Here is a 24,947-nt window from a genome sequence, read left to right on the forward strand (position 1 = left end):
CTGCTGGAAACGTGTCAGCTCTCTCTACAAAGCAGGAGTCTTTTTCATCATAAAATGCAAAGTAGCCAGCCGTTTTCCATTTCCCCCATCCCCGGCCCTCCTCGTCCGGTGGTGTAGGAAAGGGCCGGGAGGATATTTACCCTCGGCACTTCTCGTATTTAACTGAACCCGGTGGCAGTTGCTTCTCTGAGCGCAGCGCCAGCGGCCCCAGGCCCAGCCGCACCTTGCAGGCAAGCTGCCGAGCTGACCAAGGGCTTTGGCCAAGCCCAAGCTGGGCTGGGGCGTCCGGGAAGCGGAAGGAGCCCGTCTAGGAAACCGGAGTGTGTGTGGTGGTGAGGTCGCTGTGCGAGCCTGAACTTCAAGTCGGGCAGGGAGCTCAACCTCGGCCCTGGCGCGCCGTGTCCCGCGGCGGACGCTTGGCTCCGCTCCACTCCTCTTGCGGCCGGGAGGAGTTGAGGCTGGGAGTTGGCGAAACTCACTCACCTGTTGGCACCCGGATCTGGGCAGGGAGCAAGGTTTGGAGGCCAGAGCGCGCTGGTTACCGCAACCTCCGCAGGCGGCCCTCCCCGCTACGGGGCAACGCAGCCAAGGAGGCAGGTGTGCGGGCTGCTCCCGGAGACTCGAGACCCTCCCTCCGCTCCCGCCCCCACGGCTCCGCTCGCCCCTTTCGCCCCCAGGCGCCATCGGCTTGGCGTGCCCCGAAGGCCAACTCGGGCAGACGCCAGAGCTGCAGGTTCGAGACGCTCCGCCTCCCTCTGCCACTTACAGCCACAGGCGCCAGCCGCAACCTCTCCACTCAGTCTTAGCTGCGGTCACTGCTGAGGTTTTTGTAACTTTCCAGGCAGGGGCCAGCCAGGTCCTTTGCCTCCAACCGACGCCGTGCCTGCCTCCTGCCTGGGACACCTCCAGGCCCGGGAGATCCTGCTCTCCCCTGGACACCGACGCCCCAACTTTTTACGCGCAGTCTGCGCCCCCTGAGTGTCCGGCTCCTGTGCCAAGGAGCGCGCGCCTCTTCCGGGGGCCGGCGACGCTCCCAACCTCCCAGCTCGTCTTCCTCCTCCCCGGAGTGAGTGTGGGGCTGGGTAAGCCTGCATCCGCGGTGCACTTGAACGTTCTCAACGCTCGGGATTCGCCCCCGCCTCGGAGCCGACCCTCGAGGAGGGATTGAGCCCCGGAGGTCCAGGCCTCTGATTCAGAAACTCGAGTCGGCCCCCGTCGTTTGCTCTCCGAACCCGGGTGCCCGTCGCGGATCCGCCGGCGGAGGATCGGGGCGCTGCGGGCTGTGTCGCCCCGTCGGTGCTGCGCGCACCATGGCCGGCTGCTGCTGTCTGTCCGCGGAGGAGAAGGAGTCGCAGCGCATCAGCGCCGAGATCGAGCGGCAGCTTCGCCGGGACAAGAAGGACGCGCGCCGCGAGCTCAAGCTGCTGCTGCTGGGTGAGTGGCTGCGTCTCCCCGACCCCTGGGCGCCGGGCGTTTCCCACCCGGCCGCTTCCCTCGCCCGGATCCCCGCCGGGCCGGGAGCCGAGCGGAGTGCATTGCGGCTTCCTCCTTCCCCCCGGGGGGCGCGTGGATCCTGGCAACTTGAGGCCTTTAGGCGGCTGTCTTCTGCAACTCCAGCTGGGCGACTTGCGAAGGCACCCCCTTCTCTGCCCCAAGACAGGGCTGAGACGTAGCATTTGACCTATGTCTGCTTTTCTCCATCTGCCCTGGTTTGCCTTTCTCCCGAAAGCCTCATCCACCCCACCAGCGTCTTGAATGTTGGGGTCGGTGGTGGGGAGCTGCCTGATCCACATCTTGGGTTCAGCTCTAGCTCTGGCCCCTGTGCTCTCAGTTCTAAATAAGTACTGTTGCCTGAGTGCTTCCCATGTGCCAGACTGTGCCAAGTTCTTATGGGCATCACCGCGTGGTGATGCGGGCAGGTAATATCCCCATTTTAGATAATTAAGAATGGAGGCCTGGAGAATTGGTGAACTTGCCCTGACTGAGAAAAGGCAAAGCAGTTACCCGGTCAGTCTTGAGTGTGAAGCCCAAGCCCTAGCCACCCTCCGGACTGTGAACCCCTCAACCAGCCTCCCACGGCTCCCTTGGGGGAAGCCTTTCTGTTTGCAGGGGGCCCAAACCTCCCTTGCTCAGCTTGACTGGGCATGTGCTCCTTCCTAGGGTTCTGACTCTGCTGCCCCAGGTGCCTGGGCTAGTTCTCCATCCGGCTTTTCTAGTCTCTCTGCACAAGTCTGGTAGGACACCCACTTTGAAAAACAGAAAGAAAACGTTAAGGTTTGCCCAGTTTATGCCACAGGGCAAGGATCCCACCTCTTCTGACTTTCTAGGACCCTGTTCAATCCATTTGCTCTTTAAGGGATATTTACCTTTTCCTTCTTTCAGACCAGGATATCAGCTGACAGATCTTTCTGGATAGCTGCAAGTACTTCAGCTTTTTGCTTTTATCCCTTCCAGACAATCCTCCCTGATACCAGTTTATTCATCTTTAATATAAGGAGTCACCCCCTCAGAAGCTTCAAGGAAAGAAAAATCAATGTAGTTAGAATAAAATAGAGAAGGCTCTTAGTGAATATGCCTTCAGACCTGGGCAAGGAAACCCCTTGTGCTTGTTCAGTGGTTTAGAGGGCAGGGTCTGGCCTTCCCCAGGCTGTGCCCCTCCCCACTGGGCCAGGGGTCTGCAGTTGGAGTGGGCTGCCACCCGGAGTCCATGCTGCCATGCACCCCTACCCCTGATGGAATTCCCTGCCCCAAGGCCCCAAGCCTGCTTCCAGGGTCTGTGCAAGTAGGGCGGGCAGACCCCATTTCTGAGGAGTGCCTGCAGGGGCAGCTGTGCTGAGGCTGTGGAAGAGTTTGGAAACGTGTGCTGGGGTGTCCACAGGTGTGCCCAAGGGGCCTCCCTGCGGATGACCGAGCCTGGTGGGGAAGGGAGAGGGGTCTGTCTATTGGCCAGGGCTGCTCTTTCATGTCTGCCCCATAACTCTGAGGGGTCTGAGAATTCCAAATTGTACCTGGCCTCTCAGGTTGTTATAAAGGTACGTTCCTTGAGGGAGGGGGATTATGTGATGGTTTGCTAGCTTGATCAGCACTTTAGAGTAATTATGGGGGCCTCCATTTGTATTCTTGCCCCAGGCCCCACAAATGATAGGGGTAGGCCTGGCTTTAGCTGCATACTTTTTCTTTTCAAGGACAAGCTGAACCCTATTTCATTTTGCAATGTTTTGATTTGTGCCAGTGTATGAAGTACAGTGTCTGGAATATACCAGGAACTTGACAAATGCTGGCTCTTTGTACAAAAATGTAAGGAGTAAGCTGAGCCATACTGTATTGGTAATAAGCCTGTTTGTTTGAAGTAAAATGCTTGCATTTACACTCACACTAGGGGAGAAATGTCCGTAGGTAAGTTGTTTGCTCTGGAAGTCCTGTTTAATCCTGGAGACTAGAATACCTTCTTGTCGCCCCTAGGCCCTTGACCTGACCCTCTTCCTGCTACCTGGAGGCAGGACCCCCTCGAGGCAGGACTGCCTGATCTCCCAGGACCCCCATTGTCGTTGTGGCCAGCTGTAACTAGCACATCGTTTCAGTGCTTGTCACTCAGAAACTGCTAGAAATACAGTTTCCAAACCATGTGGAGCTGTCCAGAACCCTAAGAATGGACTTGAAAACCTCTGATTTCTTTCACTCTGGAAGGGAACCAGGCACACTTCCATTTCTTCTCGAGATAAAGGAGGAGACCATGACTCCAAGACACAGGAATCAGGGAAGGGTATATGCTCTTTTGTCTGAAGTCACGTAGTTTGAGTAAAAAATCCACCTGAGTCTCCATAATGGGTGGATTAGACGATCCACACTGCTCAGATACCTCAGGTGAAAACTCCACTTTGCAAATAAAAGTGTAGGATCCTGTGTAGAGCATGGAATGACTTGAAAACGACCAACTCTTTCACAAGGAAGCATGCTTTGGCAACGAAAACGATTTGAGGATGTTTCTGAAGTGCATTCAGTGGGGCAGTATCCTGTATGCACTTCATAAAAGTGTGAGTCGGTGTCCACAGGAAAGATGAAAGCTGCTGTCTGGTTAGGGCTAGTAATTGCAGGATGTCAGCGTGATGCTTTCTCTGCAGGAGGAGATGGGGGAAATAAAGATGGTCGAATTTAGTAGAAAGACATTCCTTATCAGTTCCTCAGATAAAAGTAGGACAAAAAGGAGTTCTGATAAGAACCTTGATGGGTACTATTCAGTGTAGGAAGAAAGTGTCTGGACAATAGCAATTAAATGGGAGAAAGTGTGATCTTTTACTGATTTTGGTATTAAATGAGGCTTAGTGAGGTGTTGCTTGTTAAACAAGTTGAGTATATCCAGCAACTCTCTTGGCTTAATTTTGGATGCAGAACTTATGTTGGAACTCTCTGGAAGGAATGTTTATCGGGGAATTGGTATTTAACTTATGCTGATATAGGGGTTAAAAATGTAGGCCAGACTGCCTGGATTCAAACCTTGGCTCTACCCTTTCTTAGCTGTGGACTAACTTCTCTTAGCCTTGTCTGGCAGTGGTAAGTGGCAGCTATCATTGCTCCATTTTTGAGCATTTTTAGCCACTAGTGAGGTATCATTTTCCGTTTTAGTTGATGAGTTGTAGGTCGCACACAGTTTATCTAAATTGTCCTGGTAGTGCTTTGACAGAAATGTTTTGCTTTGAGTTTCCCTTACTGTTTTCTGAGCCATAAGCTGGTTTTAAAGTCTCTCTTCCTACTTACACCAAAGAGTTGAAAATCTGAGTCCCAAAAAGTGTATTGCACTGCTTATAACAAAATCCCGTTTTAGAGCTAACTATCGCGTTCCTGGGCGGGAAGTCCATCAGAGAAAATGGCGCAGATAGTATGGGTTTCTCAGTAGAAAGTAACATAATTTTCTGGCTCTGTGAAGAGGAAAAGGAAGGAAGTGGTAAGTATGCCCACATTCCTTCCTCCGCTTAGTTTCAAGGCAGCAGAAACTGGTAGAGGCAGAGCCTGCAGGGGGAGCCGCTGGAGGAGGGATTCTCTCAGTAGGGCCTTGAACAACGGGGAGGGCAGGATGCTGATGACCGTCCATGAGCGGGGGCTCCTGCGAGACACACACACACTTCTCCTGCCTACCTGGAGAAACTTCGGAAGGCAGTAAGGAGTGTTCTCAGGATCTGGGATAATGTGAAGGACACTTCGGGGGCAAGATGTCGTTGAATTTTATCTTAACCATTTGTGTGAATATTGTGTTCACTACAAAATAGATGTTAATGTAAAAATGCTTACTTTTTTGTGCCATAATATGCTTCAGAAAGAGGGCCTGTACGACTTTCTCTTTGGCTTATGTCCATCCTGGCTGGAGTAAACCAACTTGACCAGAGAGCCTGATCCCTCCCTGGCACAGCGGTACCCGAAGCCCTCTTAGGAGGCAAGTGCGGGTACTCTCGCTTCTTCCTGCCCTTAAACCAATACAGAACCTTTTCAAATAACGGACTTTTACCCTTTGGACCTTTTCAAGTAAGCTTTACTGAGGTATAACTTCCATACGGTAAAAGTCACCAGTTTTAAATGTATGATTCAACGTGTTTTGACAGATGTGAACAGTTGTGTAAGCATTAGCACAATCATGATGTAAAACATTTCCATCATCTCCCAAATTCCCTGTGCCCTTCTGCAGTTGGTCTCCTCCCCTTAAATCATTTTTTAAAACTTTTTATTTGAAACTATCTGCAAGAATAAGAATAGTATGAAAAACACGGGTCTATTACTGAAAATTTACCCCATTTTCTTTCTCATTTGTGTGTTCTCTTCAGTTTTTCTGAAATATTTGAGGGTAAGTTATATGCATCATGGCCTTTACCCCTAAAGGATTTAGTGTGTTTTTCCTAAAAATAGAGACGATCTTTTACGTGAGCACAGTCCACCTATAAAGCTTCCATAAACTTAAACTTGATGCAATATTTGTGTCCAGTCTATAATCTGTGTCCCAGTTTTGTCGGTTGACCCAATAATGTCCCAGGTGGCATTTCCCCCACCTCCAGTCCAGGGTCCAGTGTACGCTCAGGTTGTGCATTTAGTTCTCATATTTTTAAAGTTTCCTTTAATCTGGAACATTTCTACAGGTTCTCATTAATTTTGTGACATTGACTTTTTGAAGAATATAGTCCCCTCTCCCTTTTTAAATTGAACATTCCTCATTTGGGCTTTCTTACTATTCGAGATTCCAACTATGCGTTTTCGGCTGGGACTCTGGATGGGTGATGTTGGGTCCTTCTCAGGCAGTCTCCTCTGGACGCACACCTTATTCATCTGCCTCTCTGTTGGTGATGTTAAATTCGATCACCTGATCAAGATGCTGCTGGTTTTCTCCACTGTCTAGTACTTTTGTGGAAAGACACTTTTTAAGACCATGCAAATATCCTCATCAAAATGTCACCCTAGAATTAGTAACTATTGATGATGCCTGATCCGATCTATAACATGATGATTACAAAATGATGATTTTCCAGCTCTGGCATCTCTCCACATTTCCCAGTTGACACTGGACATTCTACTGTAAGAGCCTTCCCTTTGCCCCTATTTATTTATTTATTATCCATACAAACTCATGGATCCCTAGGTTTTTTTTTAACCAATGGTTTTTTACTTCATTACTATCCCTAATCATTTTGGTGTTCAAATTTGTACCCGATTTGTGCAATGAGATCCCCTTCAAGCTAGCTCCTGTGTCACTGCGACATGCCTCCATCATTTTTTGAGGACTTCCTTACTTTCTGGCATGACTAGATGCTCCAGGCTCACCTTGTACACCCATCCCAGTCCAGGAATTGGCCCTTTCTCCACAGGGCCTTAGTTACTTTTAGTGGAGAACTGCACCTTTTTTTTAAAGATGTTTAAGTGACTTGAAACAAAAATATCAAGTCTGCTAATTCAAATCAATCACCAGTATCTAAGCACCTGGAGAACCACATTTCTAAAGCATGGAGTCAGAGGATGAAAGTTTTGAGGCCGTAACGCTGTGAGCAGATATAAAATGGAAAAATCTGCCAGTGGGGTTTGACAAAAAGCAATGTATTAAAAAAAGTCATAACTCTTAAAGAGTCTTTTCTTTTTTTTTTTTTTTGTGGAAGATCAGCCCTGAGCTAACATCTGCCAATCCTCTTCTTTTTTTTTTTTTTGCTGAAGAAGACTGGCCCTGGGCTAACATCCGTGCCCACCCATCTTCCTCCACTTTATATGGGACGCCTGCCACAGCATTGCTTGACAAGCGGTGCGTCGGTGCGTGCCCAGGATCTGAACCAGCGAACCCCGGGCCGCCGCAGCAGACCGCATGCACTTAACCGCTTGCGCCACTGGGCCGGCCCCAAGTCTTTTCCTTTTAAAAATGCCTTCTAGTCTATATCACCTTTTATTTTTCTGTTCCCATGATACCTGAATCACAAGAGAAAAGTTTCCTGGTAAGAACTCTCATGTGTGGGGTTGCAGAGGGGGAGAGCTAGATTGAGAAGGCAGAGACAGAGGGGTTTTCAGTGAATCAGTGTAGCAAAGCTATTACGTTACTAAAGGCAGAGGTTGAAATTCAGGCAGAAAAGGGACTTGATTGGAAGGATTCGCACCAGAGCATCTCATGAAATTAAAAGAATTGAAGAATAAAGACTGGGAAAGCAAATGCCAGGGAATTTCTGGGGCCCTTCTCCAGGGCACAGCCATCAGCATGACTTGGCTCCACTCCCTTCCAAGGTTGAGAGCCCTCTGGGCCTTTCTTGCCCCTGTGAGAGGCTACGGCCTGGTATGGATCAGGGTGCACTCCTGGATCCATCGGTTCTGGCTAGGGGACATACATCACAGACACGACTATCATCTGAGTACGGATGGCCTGGGGTGGGGGCTCCCTGTGAGTTAAGCAGCCAGTGCTGCGAACACTATCCAAGAAATCTAAGTGCACCAGCGGAAATCCAAGGGCTCTGAAGGTGAAAGGCATCGCAGGAGCCTCTGCGAGAGCCGTAACTTTCCTTATGAGCAATAGGCTCTCTGCTGATGGGTAAATTAATGGATTATCATGTTGGCCAGTGTTCTTGGTTGTAGATCATTTAAGTAGAAGAATAATTTATTGGAGGAAAGCAGGAAGCTCATAGAATCGATGGGAATTGGAGAGCAGGCTCAGCCAAAGGGCAGGATCCGAGGGACTCTTGACACTGGGATCAGACCAGACTGCCAAGTGCACAGCCAGGGACTCATCACCCTGACAGTTGCTGGGCGCCTGCCTCCATGGGGACACTGCAAATCATCTGTCAACATCTCCTGCATCCTTGTTTCACTTTTCAAAACCTCAGATCATCTAATTGTGTCCAGCTGCCAAGGAGCTGGGGTAGAGGCAGCATGGCAGAGTGGTAAGAGCATGTTCTCTGGAGCCAGATGTTGTGAGTTTAAAATCCAGGCAAGAAGTAGTTCTGAATGTCCCTCAGGCCATTTGTGTACCATTACGAGGTCACTGATAGACTAGCATGTCATTCCCAGAAGGACATGTGGATAGGAGGGTCAAGAGCATCGAGTCTGTGCTGGTGCCCTTTCTCAGAGAGCAGGGACCGGATGTGTGGCCCTAAGTGAGAATCACGAAGTGAGCAATGCCTTAAAGCTCTGGAGACCTGAGTTTCTTTTTTTGGTGGGAGTAGGCTCTGAGTACTGGATATATGACCATGAGTAAGACATTCCCTCGGAATCCCAGGGTCCTTACTTGTGAAATGGGAGGTCTGGATCAGGTGACCTCTGAAGTCTTTCCAATTCTGTCATCAGGTGTTTTATACCAGTGGTTCTCAAAGTGTGTTCCCAGGACCAGCAGCATCAGTACCTCCCGGGAACTTGTTAGAGATGCAAAGTCGCAGTCTGCTGAATCAGAAATTCGGTAGTGGGGCGAGCAATCTGTATGTTAATAAGACCTCCAGATGACCCTGATACACACTGAAGTTTGAGAACCTCTGTCTTATAGCACTGGCCTGGAGCTCAGGACTGGCCAGCCTCTGATTGTCACTCTAGGCTCTAAGGCAAATATCCCTATCTTTCAGCAGATATCCAGGAGGCCTCTGGGACTGACCTGCCTAGAGGATGCTCTGTTTCTTGAAGTTGAAGCAGTTTCTCACTCATCAACTTAATGAAGGGTCTTCAGAGTCTGAGCTGGGTTTGAAGAATTCCTTACAAGAGCTGGAGGTCTCTGTTGTTTGGGATGCTCTAGGAACATTCATGAAAGGAAGACAGGCCTGGGTTGGGTCTTTAAGAAAGTCAAACTAGAAAATTCCAGAAATGATTTTTTTTAATATGTCCAATATCTTGGCTAATTACTCATCTTAAATATGTATTTATACCTGGATTAGTGGTGTCAAAATATGAAAATTGAGCCTGGGTCCTAGAAATGAAATGATAGCTGGAAAATATGTTCCTTGTATTTCCATAAAGACTTTTCCTAGTAACTGTACATAAGATTTTGATACGTAACTGGAACTATAGTTGAGATATTTGCTAATTGTTCTTCTCTATTGCTTTATTCTAAAATAATTTGAAAAAAATCGTAACTCATTATGGTCTTTATGTAACTTTTGTAACTATGTAGTAGATCTGACTATAAAATAAAGGAGTTAGGCCTCATGATTTTAGAGGCCCATCTCACACTTAATTTTATGAATAAGAAATTTGGAAGCTCTAAAAAGAGAATCAGTCATTACAAGGACTTAAATCCTCTGAAGCTTATCTAGTTTGGTGTGTTGAGAGCCATACCATGGCCTGAGCAAATTTCATAGGAAAGTGACCTCTTTCTGTGCAGCTAGCAGAAATAATCATCTTACATTGCAGTAATTGAGGATATTTGAGGTGGCAAGACATTCTGTGCTCCACATAGAAATATATTGCATTTGTTGATATAAACCTTTGTAATTGGTGTTATCATTTATTTTATTTATTTATTTTTTTTTGTGACGAAGATTGGCCCTGAGCTAACATCTGCCAATCCTCCTCTTTTTTAGCTGAGGAAGACTGGCCCTGGGCTAACATCCATGCCCATCTTCCTCTACTTTATATGGGACGCCGCCAGAGTGTGGCTTGACAAGCGGCGCATCGGTGTGTGCCCGGGATCCGAACCGGCGAACCCTGGGCCACCGCAGCGGAGCGTGCACACTTAACCGCTTGCGCCACCGGGCTGGCCCCTGGTGTTATCATTTAAAATAGTAGTTTTCAGGTTTTGTAATTTTGAGTTTATATTTTAAAAAATTTGGGAAAGGAAACAAAATGGTACTATCTATTTTTAAAATTTGCCAAGTAAGAATGTTAAAAATATTTTAGTATATTCACCTAAAAAGCAATTTAAAAAGTGGCGTTAGACAGTTAACAACTCCTTTCCTGGCATATCCAAAATGGAACACATTGAACAAAATTGAAGGGTCTCCCTTCTCCTCTTCCTGAGGAGATTTTATGCATTTCCACCTGTCTTTCTTATCTCAATAAATGGTACCACCGACCACCCAGGTGCTCAGACCAGAATCCAGAGTCTTCTTGATCTTTCTTCTAGTACACCTAACGCTAGAAATAGAGATGATAAGAATAAAACAGTAACATTTATATATCCAATCATCATTGTAGGCACTTAAAATGAATGATCTCATTTATTCCTTACCATGCTTTGAGGTGCAGTAAGGATTATTCTCTCCATTCTACAGGTGAGGAAACTGAGGCCTCAAAGCAAGGTTCACCAGCCAGGGTAGAGCCAGAGTTCGAACCCAGGCAGTCTGACTCCAGAGCCCTGGTTCTTAATCATGGTCCTGCTTCTGTCTCCCAGAGCCAACATCTCACCAGAATCTACCCTAAGAAGTCAAATCTCTACTTGCAGTCCTCTTTGTCCCATCTCTTGTCTAGATTACTATGTCATCTACCACTCTCTAGCCCTGAGTTCATTCTCCACATTGCGGAGTGACCTTTTAAGAATGTAAATTGGATTGTTGTTTTCCTGCTCAAAACCTTTTCACATCTTCTCATTGCCCTTGGGTGCAAATCTAAAATGCATGGCTGGTGAGACCTACTATCTGTCCCCTGCCACCCCTCTGCCATTATTCCCCATGACCACTCACTTCTGGCCACAGGGCCTTCAATGGGCCAAACTCTTCCTTTTTAGGCTTCTGCACATGCTGATCTACCTGCCTTCAGCGTGCGTCCCTACCAGTCTTCTAGCTGTTTCTCGTTTTCAGAATGCATCTTTAGTATCCCTTCCTTCTGGAAGCCCTCGCTGTCTCCCTGATCCAAATTAAGTCCTTCCAGAATATTCTCCCATAGCTCATTCTGCATTTTTTTTTTAAATAGTGCTCATCCTAATTTGAAACTCTATTTCTGATATTGTATTTAGTATCTTCCCATCCAGACTCTAAATTTGCAGAGTGTAAGGGACTTTAGAACGAGTGGATCCTCAGCATCTTGTACAGTGTCAGGCATACAATGTCTGGGTGTTTCAGAAACATTTGCTGAACGAACAAATATATTGCCATTTAGTATCAACATTATTGCATAAAAGAAAGGATATTTTAACTTCAAAAAGTGGAAAGAGCTTATTCTTAATAAAGAGTAACACTTTAAATTGAATAAACATAAATTTATGACTAACTCACTATTTGTCCTTTCTAAACTCTCACTCTTGGACTAATGAAAACTTCATTACATACTAATCTTGGACTGTCGGTTGATGTTCTGGAACCAGTGATTTATTGCATGCATCTTATTTGTTTCCTAAGCTTTCAGATTTTTTTCAGCACAAATGTAAACAGACCATCTCCATATTTTTTAATCTTTTTTTTTTTTTAACATAAAAAGTGGCATATTTGTAGCAGAGACTGCTAGCAGTCTGCTGAATCTCTGTCCTCTCCTCCTTCTGCAACACTAGAAATTTTATCTGGGCACATGGACATCCAGCTAAAGACTGTATTTTTCAGCTTGCCAGCTGCTGGTGTGGCCATTTGACTAAGTTATAGCTCTTGAGATGTAAACTGTAATCATACAGGCAATTTCTGAGTTGTGACCTGAAGAGGAAAGGAGCCTTTCTTCCCTTCTAGAGAAGGATGCTGACTTGGTGATAGGCGCTAGAGCAACCATCTTTACCGTGAGATGGAAGTCGGGTGTTAAGGATGAAAAAACAACAAAGTAGAAAAGGCCTGTGTCCCTGATACCACGAAGCTACCATATTAGCTGTGAACTATGATGACTGGACCCTTTCTTATAGCAGCTAAACTGGTATCCTAGCTAGTAAACTAGTTTACATTCTGTTTTGCATTTAGCTTTTTAATACTCAGCAATTTATCTGGGAGTTCTTTCCATATCATATGCAATCTTAAGGCAGAAAAGGCAGAATGTAATATGAGGGAGGATCTAATGTGATGATGTTATTGGCCAGCTGGTGGGCAATGCTGTATCTAGGTCTCTCCTTCTCCCTCTGTCATGAACATTCTAGTGGTACGCGACATGCTCGCCTGTATTTTCGGTAACTGAGTTTGCAAATATTTGATAGGGGCTTTTCTGTGAGCAAATAAACATTTGAAGCTGCTTGTTTTAATTGGCATTGAGTTTATTAAAGTTTAAAAATGTAAAAACCTAGTTTTCTTAAGCCTTTAGTGTTCATTTTAATTTTTTTAAAACTAGCAATTTTTTGTACAAAAATAACCATGGATTTCACTTAATTCTTTGATTAGTTTTAAATTTACTACTAAGTTAACTCCACTTATTAATTCAGTGAATTTTTTTTTTCCCCCAAAGCCACAGCAGATAGTTGTATGTCATAGCTGCACATCCTTCTAGTTGCTGTATGTGGGACGTGGCCTCAGCATGGCCGGAGCAGTGGTGTGTGGGTGCACGCCCGGGATCTGAACCCCTGCCGCCAGTAGCGGAGCGCGCACTTAACCGCTAAGCCATGGGGCCAGCCCATCAGTGAATTTTTAAATGATTAAATTTCCTTTAAACTTTTTAAAACATATTTACACGTTTAAAAACCTGAGTATCCTCAAATATTTCAAACCCCTGACAAAGCTGGCTAAGCATTTAAGAGACTCCAGGAGATCTCATAAAGCTAAAGTTATAGATTAAATTAATCTTATTCTTTTAAACAGTTAAATACTGTCTCTAAATGTAATAAAATACTGTTTCTAAATATAATCAAATCAAATAATCACATTTATACTTTTAATTCCTATAAATTAATCACAACTCTAATATTCAGATTATTTAATATCAGATTAAATACCTTAAATAACAATAGCATCAAAAAAACTCAATGTTGACTCATGGTTACTACACTTATCCTTAAATTTGACTTGAGTATTATTACTATATGTTTAATTTACTTATTCTTATTCCTTTGCCTTATGGAGCTTGCAAAATTCAGTCCAACCAAGAAGAGAAGATTTACAATCTCGGCCTAAGAGTTAGGACAATTTTTCAAGCCTGTACGTTTTCTTGCAACCCAAAGTATCGCTTATTCCTTTATTCCAATTTTTACTATTTAAAAAAATGCTTTTAATTGCCTCATTTTAATTGATTGGATTCTGTATCCACTCCCACCTGCAATGGCAACTAGTTTCTTCACTACCTAATTTGTGTTGAGATTCTATACTTTCTAAGCTCTTTTAGCTGTCTCGTGACCATCATTTCTACTTCGTTTACTGTCACTTAACTTTAAAGTAAAGAAGAAAAACTTAGATCTCAGATTCAAGAAATGAGAGATATGAGGTAGTTTCTTAAAGCTTGTCTATATTCTGCTTTGGATAGCTTGTGTTTGAACACATCTTATCAGTCTAATATTGTTTACATGCATTTCTTCCCTTTCGATGGAAACATTAATCTATTTAAGAATGAGTTAAAGAGCAAGATGGAGTGAATTAAACATAAAGCCCTAATCACAAACCATAACCCTGCCGAAAACTCTACCAGCTGCAAGCCTTCAAAGCCAGTATTTGAGTTTAAATGCTTCTTATTTGTTCTAAAATGTCTACAAGTTGACTGAATCACTCCATGTACTATTTTCCTTCTACCTTTGTATTTGTCGCTGTGAAATTGCAGACTATCTACATGCATATCTCTCATGCGTGAGAAAACTGCTTGAACTTGCCATGAGCATTTTCAAAATACTGTTCATTTAGGGTAAGGAGGAAGTCTTTCTCCCTTGCCTAAAATTTTGTGTTGATAGGGGATGGACAAGTGGAGGAAATGAGGTGGCGACTTTGGTTTATTTGACATAAGCTCATCAGGGTAAGACTGGACATTAAAGGTAGTGTCTATCATCTAGGCCTGGCCCCAAAGAAACCAATTTATTCTACGTGTGCATACATGTGCACATATACACACATATGCACACAGACACCACCATCACCACCACCAGGTAATTTGAAATAATTAGCACTTACAAGGCAATTTGAATTTGCCATTAGGATAATTAAACCAATTCTGTCTACAACGGAGTTATATCTTGGTGCAAACCAGAAAATGGCCAGAAAATGTATTATCCAAGAAAAGTATATTCATTTGTTTAAACTGTTCATCTTGAGCATCTGAAATTTGTCAAGTCATCTTTTTCTTTAAGGAGAATCATGTTGGCCAAATCAGAAAGGGTTTTGTTTTTAGTTTTTATTATGATTAGGAAAACTCAAAGAATATCTTAATTTATATTACGATATCTGCTAGAGCTATAATTAGAAATATTTCTAATTTGCATTTTTTCCAGAATTCTGAACATTCCTTATTGTACTTGCCACATAATATGTTTAATGAATTGCTTTTCTCTTTAATACTTTTAAACTTTCAACTGCGTGAAAAGCTGGGTGTTGTCTAAAGCTGTGTGAACGAATTGCCAGAAATCTTTGGTATGAGTCCCAGTATGGCTTCTAATTTGCAGCGTGACCTTGGGCAAGTCACAAAATCATGGAGGCTCCTCATCAGTAAAACGTGGAGGCTGGATTCAGCAGTCTCTAAGGTCTTCCAGCTCTGAGTTTCCATGGTAACTCTTCAACCATAATGGAAGTTAGTTACCTTGATCACTCAGGACAGAAACTGACTCTGTGTGTGTGTGTGTGTGTGTGTGTGTGTGTGTGGTATACGCCTCCAGCATAACTGAGGACATAGTATCTGGTTGCTGTTTGCCTTCGTGACAAATGGCAGAAACAGAGTTCTTCATATTCTTTGTTTTCTAACCATGTTTGAATTTTCATGTAACATGAGACTTTACGTGTGCAATAATCTCAGTGTATCAGAACAGATTTGCCGGGTACAGAAATGTATTGAATTGGTAATCTGCTTGGAACTTCTGACTGTAGAAATATCTAATGACATCAAAACGACTCCAGGGGGTTGGGCGAAATGGGTAAAAGGAGTCCTAAGGTACAAACTTCTAGTTATAAAATAAGTAAGTCATGGAGATATAATGTGAAAAATAAGTAAATAAAATAAAAATGACTCCTGAACGCTTCGTCATTAGCTAAAAATCTTCTAGCCTTCAATTTACTTTAAAGTATATGAACATTCAATAATAATAATAGCAGTAAACTGACATAGCACTGACTGTATGCCAGATACTATTCTAAGGGGTTTATATCAATTCATTTCATCCTTACAAGTCATTGAGGTATGCAATATCCTTTTTCCATTTTACTGAAGAGGAAACTGAGATTAAAGGATTAAATGAGCTGCCCAAAGTGACACACAATGAAGTGTGGGGCTGCTTAGATTAGACTAAGTGTAGATCTACTAAGTGGGAGTTGATTGAGCAGGTAGTTTGGTTCTGGGGATTCCCTGCCCTTACTGCTCTTCTCTACTGCCCCTGGAAAAGAACTCACTGGAGGGAGTCCATGGCTGGCCTGGGCTGTGGAAAGAAGGGGTCTGGCGTGTGCTGCTGTGTCTTCTGTTACAGTGCAGTAGGTCTTTGGGCAAGTCATTTAATCTCACTGAACCAGTACTGTCCAGTGGAAATAGAAAGTGAACTGCAAATGTGAGCCACACATGTAATTTTAATTTTCAACTAGTCACATTTAAGAAAAAGTAAAAAATACAAAGGTGAAATTAATTTTAATAATATATATTATTGAACCCGATATATCAAAATATAATCATTCAACATATTATTGATAATAAAATTTATCAATGAGATATCTTACTCTTTTTTTTTCATATTAAATCTTTGAAATCTGGTGTGATTTTGCATTTCACAGCACATCTCAATTCAGATTATCCACATTTTCATTGTTCAGTGGCCCAGTGTGGCTAGTTGCTAACATATTGGACAGCACAGCTCTGAACCCTTGAGACTTACCCTAAAATGAGACCATGGTGATGGATGATCACTAAAACCTCATCTCTGAAATTCTAGGAATCTATGATGAGGAGTACCCATACTCTTTAAATGGTTTACCATGAGATTACTTGTTTCTTCCTTGCGTAAGCAGCATGGAGAATGCATTCTAAGATAAGAATTCAGTAATGAAATGATTCTTCATGAATCACAAAGGCAATGTAATGTCAAGATAGTGTGTTCATTCCAAAGAAGGATTTTCAGAAAGTGATTATGCTTTGGGGCTGGGGAGGAATTATTCCTTCCACAAATATCTGAGAATTTACTGTGGCCAGGTCCTGTTCTAGACCTCTGAGATTCAAAAGAGAACAATTCAAAGCCTCTGCCCTCATGGTGCTCACACTGTAGTCTGACAATAAATAGATGTGTAGGATGATTTTAGGTTAGGTAGGTATTATGAGGAAAATAAAATGGAGTAAGGGGTTACGGAGTGTGGAGACTGGAGACCTGCGGGATTAGGGAGTCTAGTTTTGATAGGAAGACTTCTCTGAGGAGGTGACTATTGAGGAGAGACTGGGTTGAAAGGTGGGACAAGCTACATGAAGACCCAGGGAACAGTGTGTCAGGCAGTGACAGTGTTCTAGGCTGGGGAGACAGCCTGAGGTGGAAATGGGCTCAGTGGGTTTGAGGAAGAGTTAAAGGCATTGTGTTGAGTGAGAGAAGAGGTGACAGGAAGCATGAATGGAGAAGGAGGCGTTTGGGTTTCACTTTAAGTGCTGTTGGAGGCCAAGGGAGAGCAATGATTGACAGAGGGAGGTGATTTGATTGTCTTTATAAAAAGAAAACTCTGCCTGCTAGACAGAGAATAGTCTGTATTTATTAAGAGTGGAAGCAGGAAGACCAATCAAGATGCTATGGAATTGTGTAGGTGACCTGTCATGGCATCTTGGACTATCATAGGAATTATGGAGGTTGATTGAATTGGTTAGATTTGGTATATATGTTGAAAGTAGAGTTGATTGGATGTATTGATAGATGGCCCTGGGGTATGTGAGGACAGAATCAGGATGACGCCTGGGTTTTTGGCTTGAGCAAATGGGTCAGTGGTAGTGTTGTTTACTGAGATAGGTGAGAATGAGGGGAAAATGGGTTTGGTGGCAGTGAGGAAGACAGGGAATCAATGGTTCTGTTTTTAGACATTTTCAGATCCATTTGTCTATATGAGTGTGGACTTTAGGATTGAAATTGGGGCTAGAGAGATTTATCATCTTCATCTTCAATATTTGGAGAGGGGACTTTGCTGTGATGCAAAAAGCTGGAAGTAAAGTTACTGTTGCCTTTGGGTACTAACTCTAATTTTTTTTCCTGGGATAAGGATGAGGGCTTTATGATGCTTAGCTTTGGATAGTGGTGTAAGTTATAGGGCCAGGAGCCATGACTTGGATAAAGAAATATTTTTCTTCTACTGCTACAAGGTCTTGGTTCTGTGCTTGGGAAAGAGCTATAACCAGTGCTGGTAATCAGCTGGTGAGCATCAGCATGCCTGTACTAGGTGTTAAATATTGAGATATTCCTATGCCAATTGGTAAGTAGCCCTTAGCCTGAGTGTCCCCTCTTGCTGCCAACCTAGCCATCAGGGCCTCACCTCTGGAATACCCCAGATCTCCCTCTACTTAGCAATTAATAAGTAATTCCTTGCACTGCAGTTACCTTCCTTGGCTCCGTTCAGCCATCACAATGGACCTGCATTTGTTCACATTGGTCAGTGCCCACACCACGCCATAAGCATTGTTAAATCTTTTGAGTATTACTCATGATTCTAACATTGGATAGGCCATGACCAAACCATGTGAACTTAAGAAGAATCACCTTTATGGACTAGTCACTTGCAAATAATCTGGAATGTTGATATCCTTGATCTCTTGCATGAATTATGTTTCCATTCTACTTTACCATTCTGTAAACACTGCAGAACATGTTTTACAGTAGCCAGTGTCTGGGTTGACAAGACCTTACATACTTTACTTGAATCCTAGCATAAATGCCACAGATTGGACACTCCTCATCCTAGTCTGTGGCTAAGACCTGTGAGATTTCAGACAGACACTTTATTCCACATTTATACCATAAACTGTGGCTCTAAGACCAAGATATGAAAAATTAGAGTTACTAATATGAAACAAAAAAGGATCTTCCTTTCTGCATTTGACTCCATGTTATCTCTTGTACTTTGGGTTCTCTCTGACAAAAAATGAAAACAAGGGGCTGGCCCGGTGGTGTAGTGGTTGAGTTTGCACACTCTGCTTTGGTGGCCCAGGGTTCGCAGATTCGAATCCCGGGTGCGGACCTATGCACTGCTCGTTGGGCCGTGCTGTGGCAGCATCCCACATTTAAAAAGTGGAGGAGGATTGTCACAAATATTGGCTTGGGGACAGTCTTCCTCAAGCAAAAAGAGGAAGATTGGCAACAGATGTTAGCTCAGGGCCAATCTTCCTCACACCCTCCAAAAAAAGAAAACAAAACCAAAAGAACTGATGATTCTGTAGTACTTTGGAGGCTTGCATGCAAAGTGAAGCCTCAGGTATGGTAAAATTCTTCACTCATTATTTAAACAATTATATACATATATAGACACATATATATACAACGTATTATATGTATAATATACAATAATATATATAATTCCAAATACTTCATTTTCAGCCACCAACAGTGAGTTGGGATGTTCTAAGTAGACTGTGTATATGATGAATAGGTTGGTGAAGGGATAAAAAGCCTTGGGACTTGGGTGAAGAGAGAGTGTGGACTCAGCTCCTGTTTGGTCATCCTGCTCTGATGGAGAGTCCCATCTCCTTGGAGCAGGGACACAACCATTGAGTGGTGATCTACAGCAGGATGAAGCACATGCTGAGTGCCTGGTGAGGGAGAGCAGAATGTGCTGTTTTCTGAGGGCTGGGGCTTGGGAAAGTTTCCCTGGGGGTGGGGAGAACTGATCAGGACCTTGCCCAATCGGTGGTACTTACCTAAGGAGAAAGGGATAGAAGGCACTTCTGATATTCTAGACTGTAAATAAATGTCCCTTAAGATTGATTTCCATTTAATGGCTTAAAAAACATTCTCTCCTGACAACCAAATTGATTTGGGATAATTTCTGAGAGGCACCGGGAGAGTTTATGCTCTAAAAAGTTGATAGCTAATTTGGAGACTGATGGAATCCAGTGGCTGGTCAGATTTCTCACTGTGGAAAGGCTCTGTGATAGTGCTCTTGTCACATTTGTTTCAGCAGTGAAACCATTTGCCTTTATTCCACAGGCAATTGAGAACTTTCTCTGTGCCAAGAACTGTGGGTACAGAGAAGAGTATGAATGACAAATCTAAGTGGATTTTTGGTTAAATTAGACTTTTAACCCCCCTGCTCTGTCCGAGTTTGTAACCCTTTAGGAGGCAAGCTGGCTTCTCTGCTTTAAATGCTTTCGGCATTTACAGTAAATTATGATTGTGGGAGTATTTACAATCTACCACCCCCGACTGCTTCTTTGAGGACAAGATTCTTTTTCACCAGGTCAGCTGGTAGCTCTCCATGGGGAGAATCCAGGCAGTAGATGATGCAGAGAGAATGCTCAAGAAGCAAGAGAGGCCAAGCTGATCTATAATGTAGAGCTGAAGTAGAGAAGAGGAAAGACAGAGAAAAGCTGTGCGGCTGTGTGGCGGGGGGCTTTTTTGGAGAGCACGTTGAGGCAACGAGAGTTCCAGGGAGCGCTTTCTCTCCATGTGGAAGATATTCAGAGGAACAGTGATAAGGAGGGAACATTTTGAGGATACATTCTGAAAATAAGGGATATGCCTCCCCTTTGGCATTTTGTAAAGACTGAGAAGGGACTGGAGAATTAAATATGTGTTGCTTACCTCATTGTGTTTATTTGAATGTGAAACAATGTCAAAATTGAGTTGCATGGGGCCCCAAGAGTTATTGAGGAAATACACTGAAAACACTAAAATATGGGACTCTGACCCCGATGTCCCAAGAACTGAAGACCCAGCGTGGTTTGGCTGGCCCTCTGTGACAGAGACTGTGAGATGTATGGGACGTGGGTCTAGTTTTGGACGTTAGAATGTGGGTGGGAGTGGTATGCAGCAGTTCCATTTATTAATTGGGACATCAGGAGGGAGTGTTTTTTTAAGTCATTAAGGGAAATCCATCTTAAAGGACATTTATTTACAGTCTAAAATATCGGAAGTACCTTCTCTTTTTCTCCTTAGGTAAGTTATGGAGATTATTAGGGCATTAATAAATCTGGCCCATAATAAATCTCCCATTCACAATCCTCTTCGTCTCCTTCTGTAGTCATCTTTGGGGACATTAGTTAGAGAGGGCAGAGCTGCAAGATAAACTGTGCCTTGTGGTCTGAGTCACCACTTGGAGGAAAGCTGCCCAACCACGAACACATGTGTTGGGCTTTATATGTGTGAATGAAAAATAAGTTTTCATGGTGCTAAGTCACTGAAATCTTGGGATTTCTTTGTTACTGCAACAGCGCCTAGCCTACTCTGACTAATACTGATGTCCCACAAGAAATACAGCTGTAACCTCTCAGCTACTCCGCTGACTGACTGCACTGCTAGCTGCTGTCTCTTCCCTTCCACTGTGGGAGACACAGCTGCTAATCCTTAATGAATATGTTCCTCTCGTCTCCAGCACGTTTTCCAACAGGATTACAACTCTCAATGATGCTGCTTTGGCAAGGAGAAGAAGAGATAAAGTACTGGGAGCAATTCAGTGGCAAATTATCAGCACAAACCGAATTATGGTGGAATTTTCCTGAAGCCAGTTCATGTTCTACAAATTTAACCCATGAATGAGCAAGTGTTTGTCTTCCTTTCTTTGGCCCTGTGTCTTTGTATTTGTTTGCATTTTAGGTTTTGGTATTTGCTTTTCGTTTTTATTACGTTTTGTCTGGTTTCAGACTCAAAGAGCACGAGAGCCCTCAGGGAGGTGTTTTACCTTGCTAGATACAGAGTGTGTTTGGAGCTTCCTACCCTCCCAGGTTGGTAGGAGTGATGTCTGGAACAGCATGTTGGGGGGAACCTTTCCTGGTTGTCTCACTTTATGGTCTTTGGTGAGGATTTTGATTTTGGTTCTTTGGATGGATATGATCTTACTTTTTCTTTCCCGTCAGAGGCAAACTGTTGGACTATGTAGCAGCTCAGTTTTTGGTGTCTGCATTCTGTCTGTCACTTAACATCTGTATGACCCTTGATGAGTGACTTAGTTTCTTTAGGACTCTATTTCCTTATTTGTAAAATCAAAAAGATAACATATATAGGTCTTTAGCATAGCTTCTGGTTTATTATAACCATTCAATAATAATTACTATTATTATTAAGGACAATATTATCTGTGGTTTCCTCTTTAATTTTTCTTATGTTGATTTTTTTTAAGTTGTGCTTTGATCGCAGGTCTTTGTACTTGGCATGTTGGGGGCACCTGAAGTTTAGAAACTTCCAAATCATGACAGCATTCTGAGTAGATTTGTGTTCATAATGGCAGCTCAAGTGTAGAAATCTAAAGGCTAAACTGATGTTTGCGTCACTCAGAATAGTGTTTTCCGTTTTTCACTTTAGCATCAAGCTGTGGTGGGTGCAAGAAGGACATGTTACTCAAATCCATGGACAGCAGAGAAATGAGTTATCACTGTCATTGCCTTGGCTTTGCTTCTTTCTCTTTCTCTGGAGATCACATGTGTAAGAAAAAGGCTGAGAAGGGAACAGTACAAAAGGAGGGCAATTAAAGCCGACAGAGATTCATTGTCTAAAATCTCTGCTTTCTACCTCCACGGTCACTGTTGGGAGATAAGTCCCCATGGGCCTTTCATGTTTCTGCATGTCTTGCAAGCGAGGCACTAACTGTCCTTTCTCTGGACTTTCTTTTCAAGGCTGTTGGTATAATAAACAGTCTTGAAAGATAGAGATAGTGTCTATCTCCAGTGTAAAGGGCAGAGATGCTTACTGCCCACTGTAAAAGATTCAAGTTCCTAAGCTCAGAGTTCCTCTCTTGTAACGCAGCCATAGAGCATCCAGGCATCCATCTGGGCCTGTCCACATAGCCACCTTGGGACTTTGGGGCAGGAGAACATAGATAAAAATATGCTAATGCTCATGCTGCTTTTTATGTTATGAGTAATAAAGTCTTTTGTGTCTGACCCTGGAGTATCATGTCTTCTGCCAGCATCCATGAAAACTGTGGCAAGCTAACTTGTTAGCTTGCAAGTAGGGTAAAATCCCAGACCCTTCTTAGTTCTTGACAGCCACCATCTTAGTTGCCAGTCTTCTAGCTGCCTTAAAAACACTTGAGAAGAAGCAGGGTAAAACAAATGTAACTGGAATGAACCCATGAGCCATGTGGTCCAGTTGCGGTGTGTCTTTATCTACCTACTTCTTATTCTTCCACTCTGCCTCTTTTCTTCCTGATTCTGCATTGTTAAAGGCCCAGTCTGACAAGGGCAAAATCATCTTTGAAGTGCAAGGGAGAGGAAAAAGTTTAAGGAGTGAAACCAAAATCCTTTTTAACACAAATGAGAAGGGAAAAATTGGTGGTATTCATATGTTAATCCTCTCTGTCCCACTACAAGCAAGAGTCCAATCTTCTCACATCTTACAAATATTTTCAATTTATAATTGTTGTTTTTCTCTGCTTTGGTCTATAACATTATAACAGAAATGTATAACAGAAGTAGTTTATTTGGTTGCCTGCATTGATAAAACTCATACAAATATTTGCATTAATGAATAAATGGCTTATTTAGCTTTAAACTTATAAGTGTAGAGGAGCATTTTATGGACTGAATGATTGTGTTTCCCCAGAATTCATATGTTGAAGCTCTAACCCCCAATGTGGTGGTATTTGGAGATGGGCCTTTTAGAAGGTAAGTAGGGTTAGATGAGGTCATGAGAGTGGGGCTCTGGTCCAGTGAGATTCATGTCCTTATAAAGAGACATCAGAGAGCTTACGCTCTCTCTCTCCACCATGTGAGGACACAGTGAGAAGGCAGCTATCTTCAAGCCGGGAAGGGAGCTATCACCAGGAACGAAATTGGCCAGCGCCTTGATCTTGGTTTCCCAGCCTCTAGAACTATGAGAAATAGATTTCTGTTGTTTAAACCACCCAGGAGAGAGAAACAAGGAGCAAACCTCATGACAGTCCTAAGAAATGAATAGTCCTAAGAATGAAAAGAAAGAGCAGCATGCAGGCATCGAAGAGAACTTGGGCACTCAGAAGTTTGTGAGGGTATTTGGAGTTGGCCTCGTTGGGAAACTGTCTTCTGGTTTTCACAACTGCTCTTTATATCACTCAGGTGGTTCAGGTGTGTGAGGTGCAGATGATGCTACTCTGCATAAGACACATCTGAACAGGTTTGACCCAGCGTATCCTCCTCAAGAACCTTCATTAAGCCATCCCAACTCCCATAAATTCTTACTTGAATCATCTGCCTCACAGAGTAGTTCCATCAAGCCACTTTCCCTGATTGATTCATGGTGGCTTCTGTTTTCAGGATTCATCAGCAATCACTTATTATTCTGATTTCTTACTCATGCCTTCTCAGCATATTACTTGATATCTTTGGTCTGTATGAGCCAGTGATTAACTTGAAATGCTCTTATTCTAATTCTATGGTAATCTGTCCTTTCTTTTATTATCGTAGACTGTTGAAGCTCAAAAGAATCTCAAATCATTCCATGCAAATTCATTATTTTGCAGATAAGGAAGGGAATGTGTTTTAGCTTGAGCTGCTGTAACAAAATACCGTAGACTGGGTCACTTAAACAACAGACATTTATTTCTTACAGTTCTGGAGGCTGGGAAGTCCAAGATCATGGTGCCACCATGGTTGAGTTCTGGTAAGACCCTTCCTCCTGGCTTGCAGACAGCTGCCTTCTTGATGTATCATCACATGGTGGAAAGAGGAAGCTCTGGTGTCTCTTCCTCTTCTTAGAAGGGCACTAATCTCATCATAGGGACTTTACCCTCATGACCTCATCTAAACCTAATTACCTTCCAAAGGCCCCACCTCCTAATATTGGGGGTTAGGGATTCAACATATGAATTTTGCGGGGACACAGACATTCAGTGCAAAATCAAAGGCTTAGGGAGCTTGAAGCTTTTGAGTCATACAGCATTTTTCCTTTCACAGCATCTACCCAGAAAACGACTCCCCCATGAACTCCAACAAATTAAGCCCTTTATAGCCCATTTGATGGCAGCATTCATGCAACAGTTCTCCTTTGAGCCTTTGCTAAGACACAATGGGTATGCTAATATGCAGGAGACACTGCATCTGAAAACAGATCTCAGTTGGTCTGTATGAGTTTTACTTGTTTTAATGATGATGGCCATTCCCCTCCTGAAACAAGGAGGATATGCATGTTAATGAAGAAAGAATTCAAGATGTTGAGATTCTGGTTTTGTATAATCACGGGATAATATTCATTAACTGGTTGTTCCAAAAATAACGACCAACTTAATAGGTTTGTAGGGAGAAATGTTGCTTGACTTCAGAGAGATTTGTACATACTTGCGCTAGAAAGATTTAGTGAGAATGAGGTTTTCCTATTCACTGGAAAATTACCTTCTCAGAATTTATTTTTTGGT

The 24,947-nt window shown here is 43.4% G+C and overlaps 1 protein-coding gene across 1 annotated transcript in view; it reads left to right on the forward strand.

Annotated features, from left to right (window-relative positions):
• The first annotated feature begins 856 nt into the window (after nucleotides 1-856).
• The window catches only part of GNA14 (G protein subunit alpha 14), a 169,957-nt gene continuing 145,866 nt past the window's right edge, over nucleotides 857-24,947 (forward strand). The window contains exon 1 of the mRNA XM_058565601.1: nucleotides 857-1,434. Coding sequence (XP_058421584.1) covers nucleotides 1,311-1,434 — 124 coding nt within the window. The 5' untranslated portion in view covers nucleotides 857-1,310. The remainder of the gene's footprint in view (nucleotides 1,435-24,947) is intronic.

The sequence above is a fragment of the Diceros bicornis genome, chromosome 22, assembly GCF_020826845.1.
Source record: "Diceros bicornis minor isolate mBicDic1 chromosome 22, mDicBic1.mat.cur, whole genome shotgun sequence".
Taxonomy (NCBI): domain Eukaryota; kingdom Metazoa; phylum Chordata; class Mammalia; order Perissodactyla; family Rhinocerotidae; genus Diceros; species Diceros bicornis.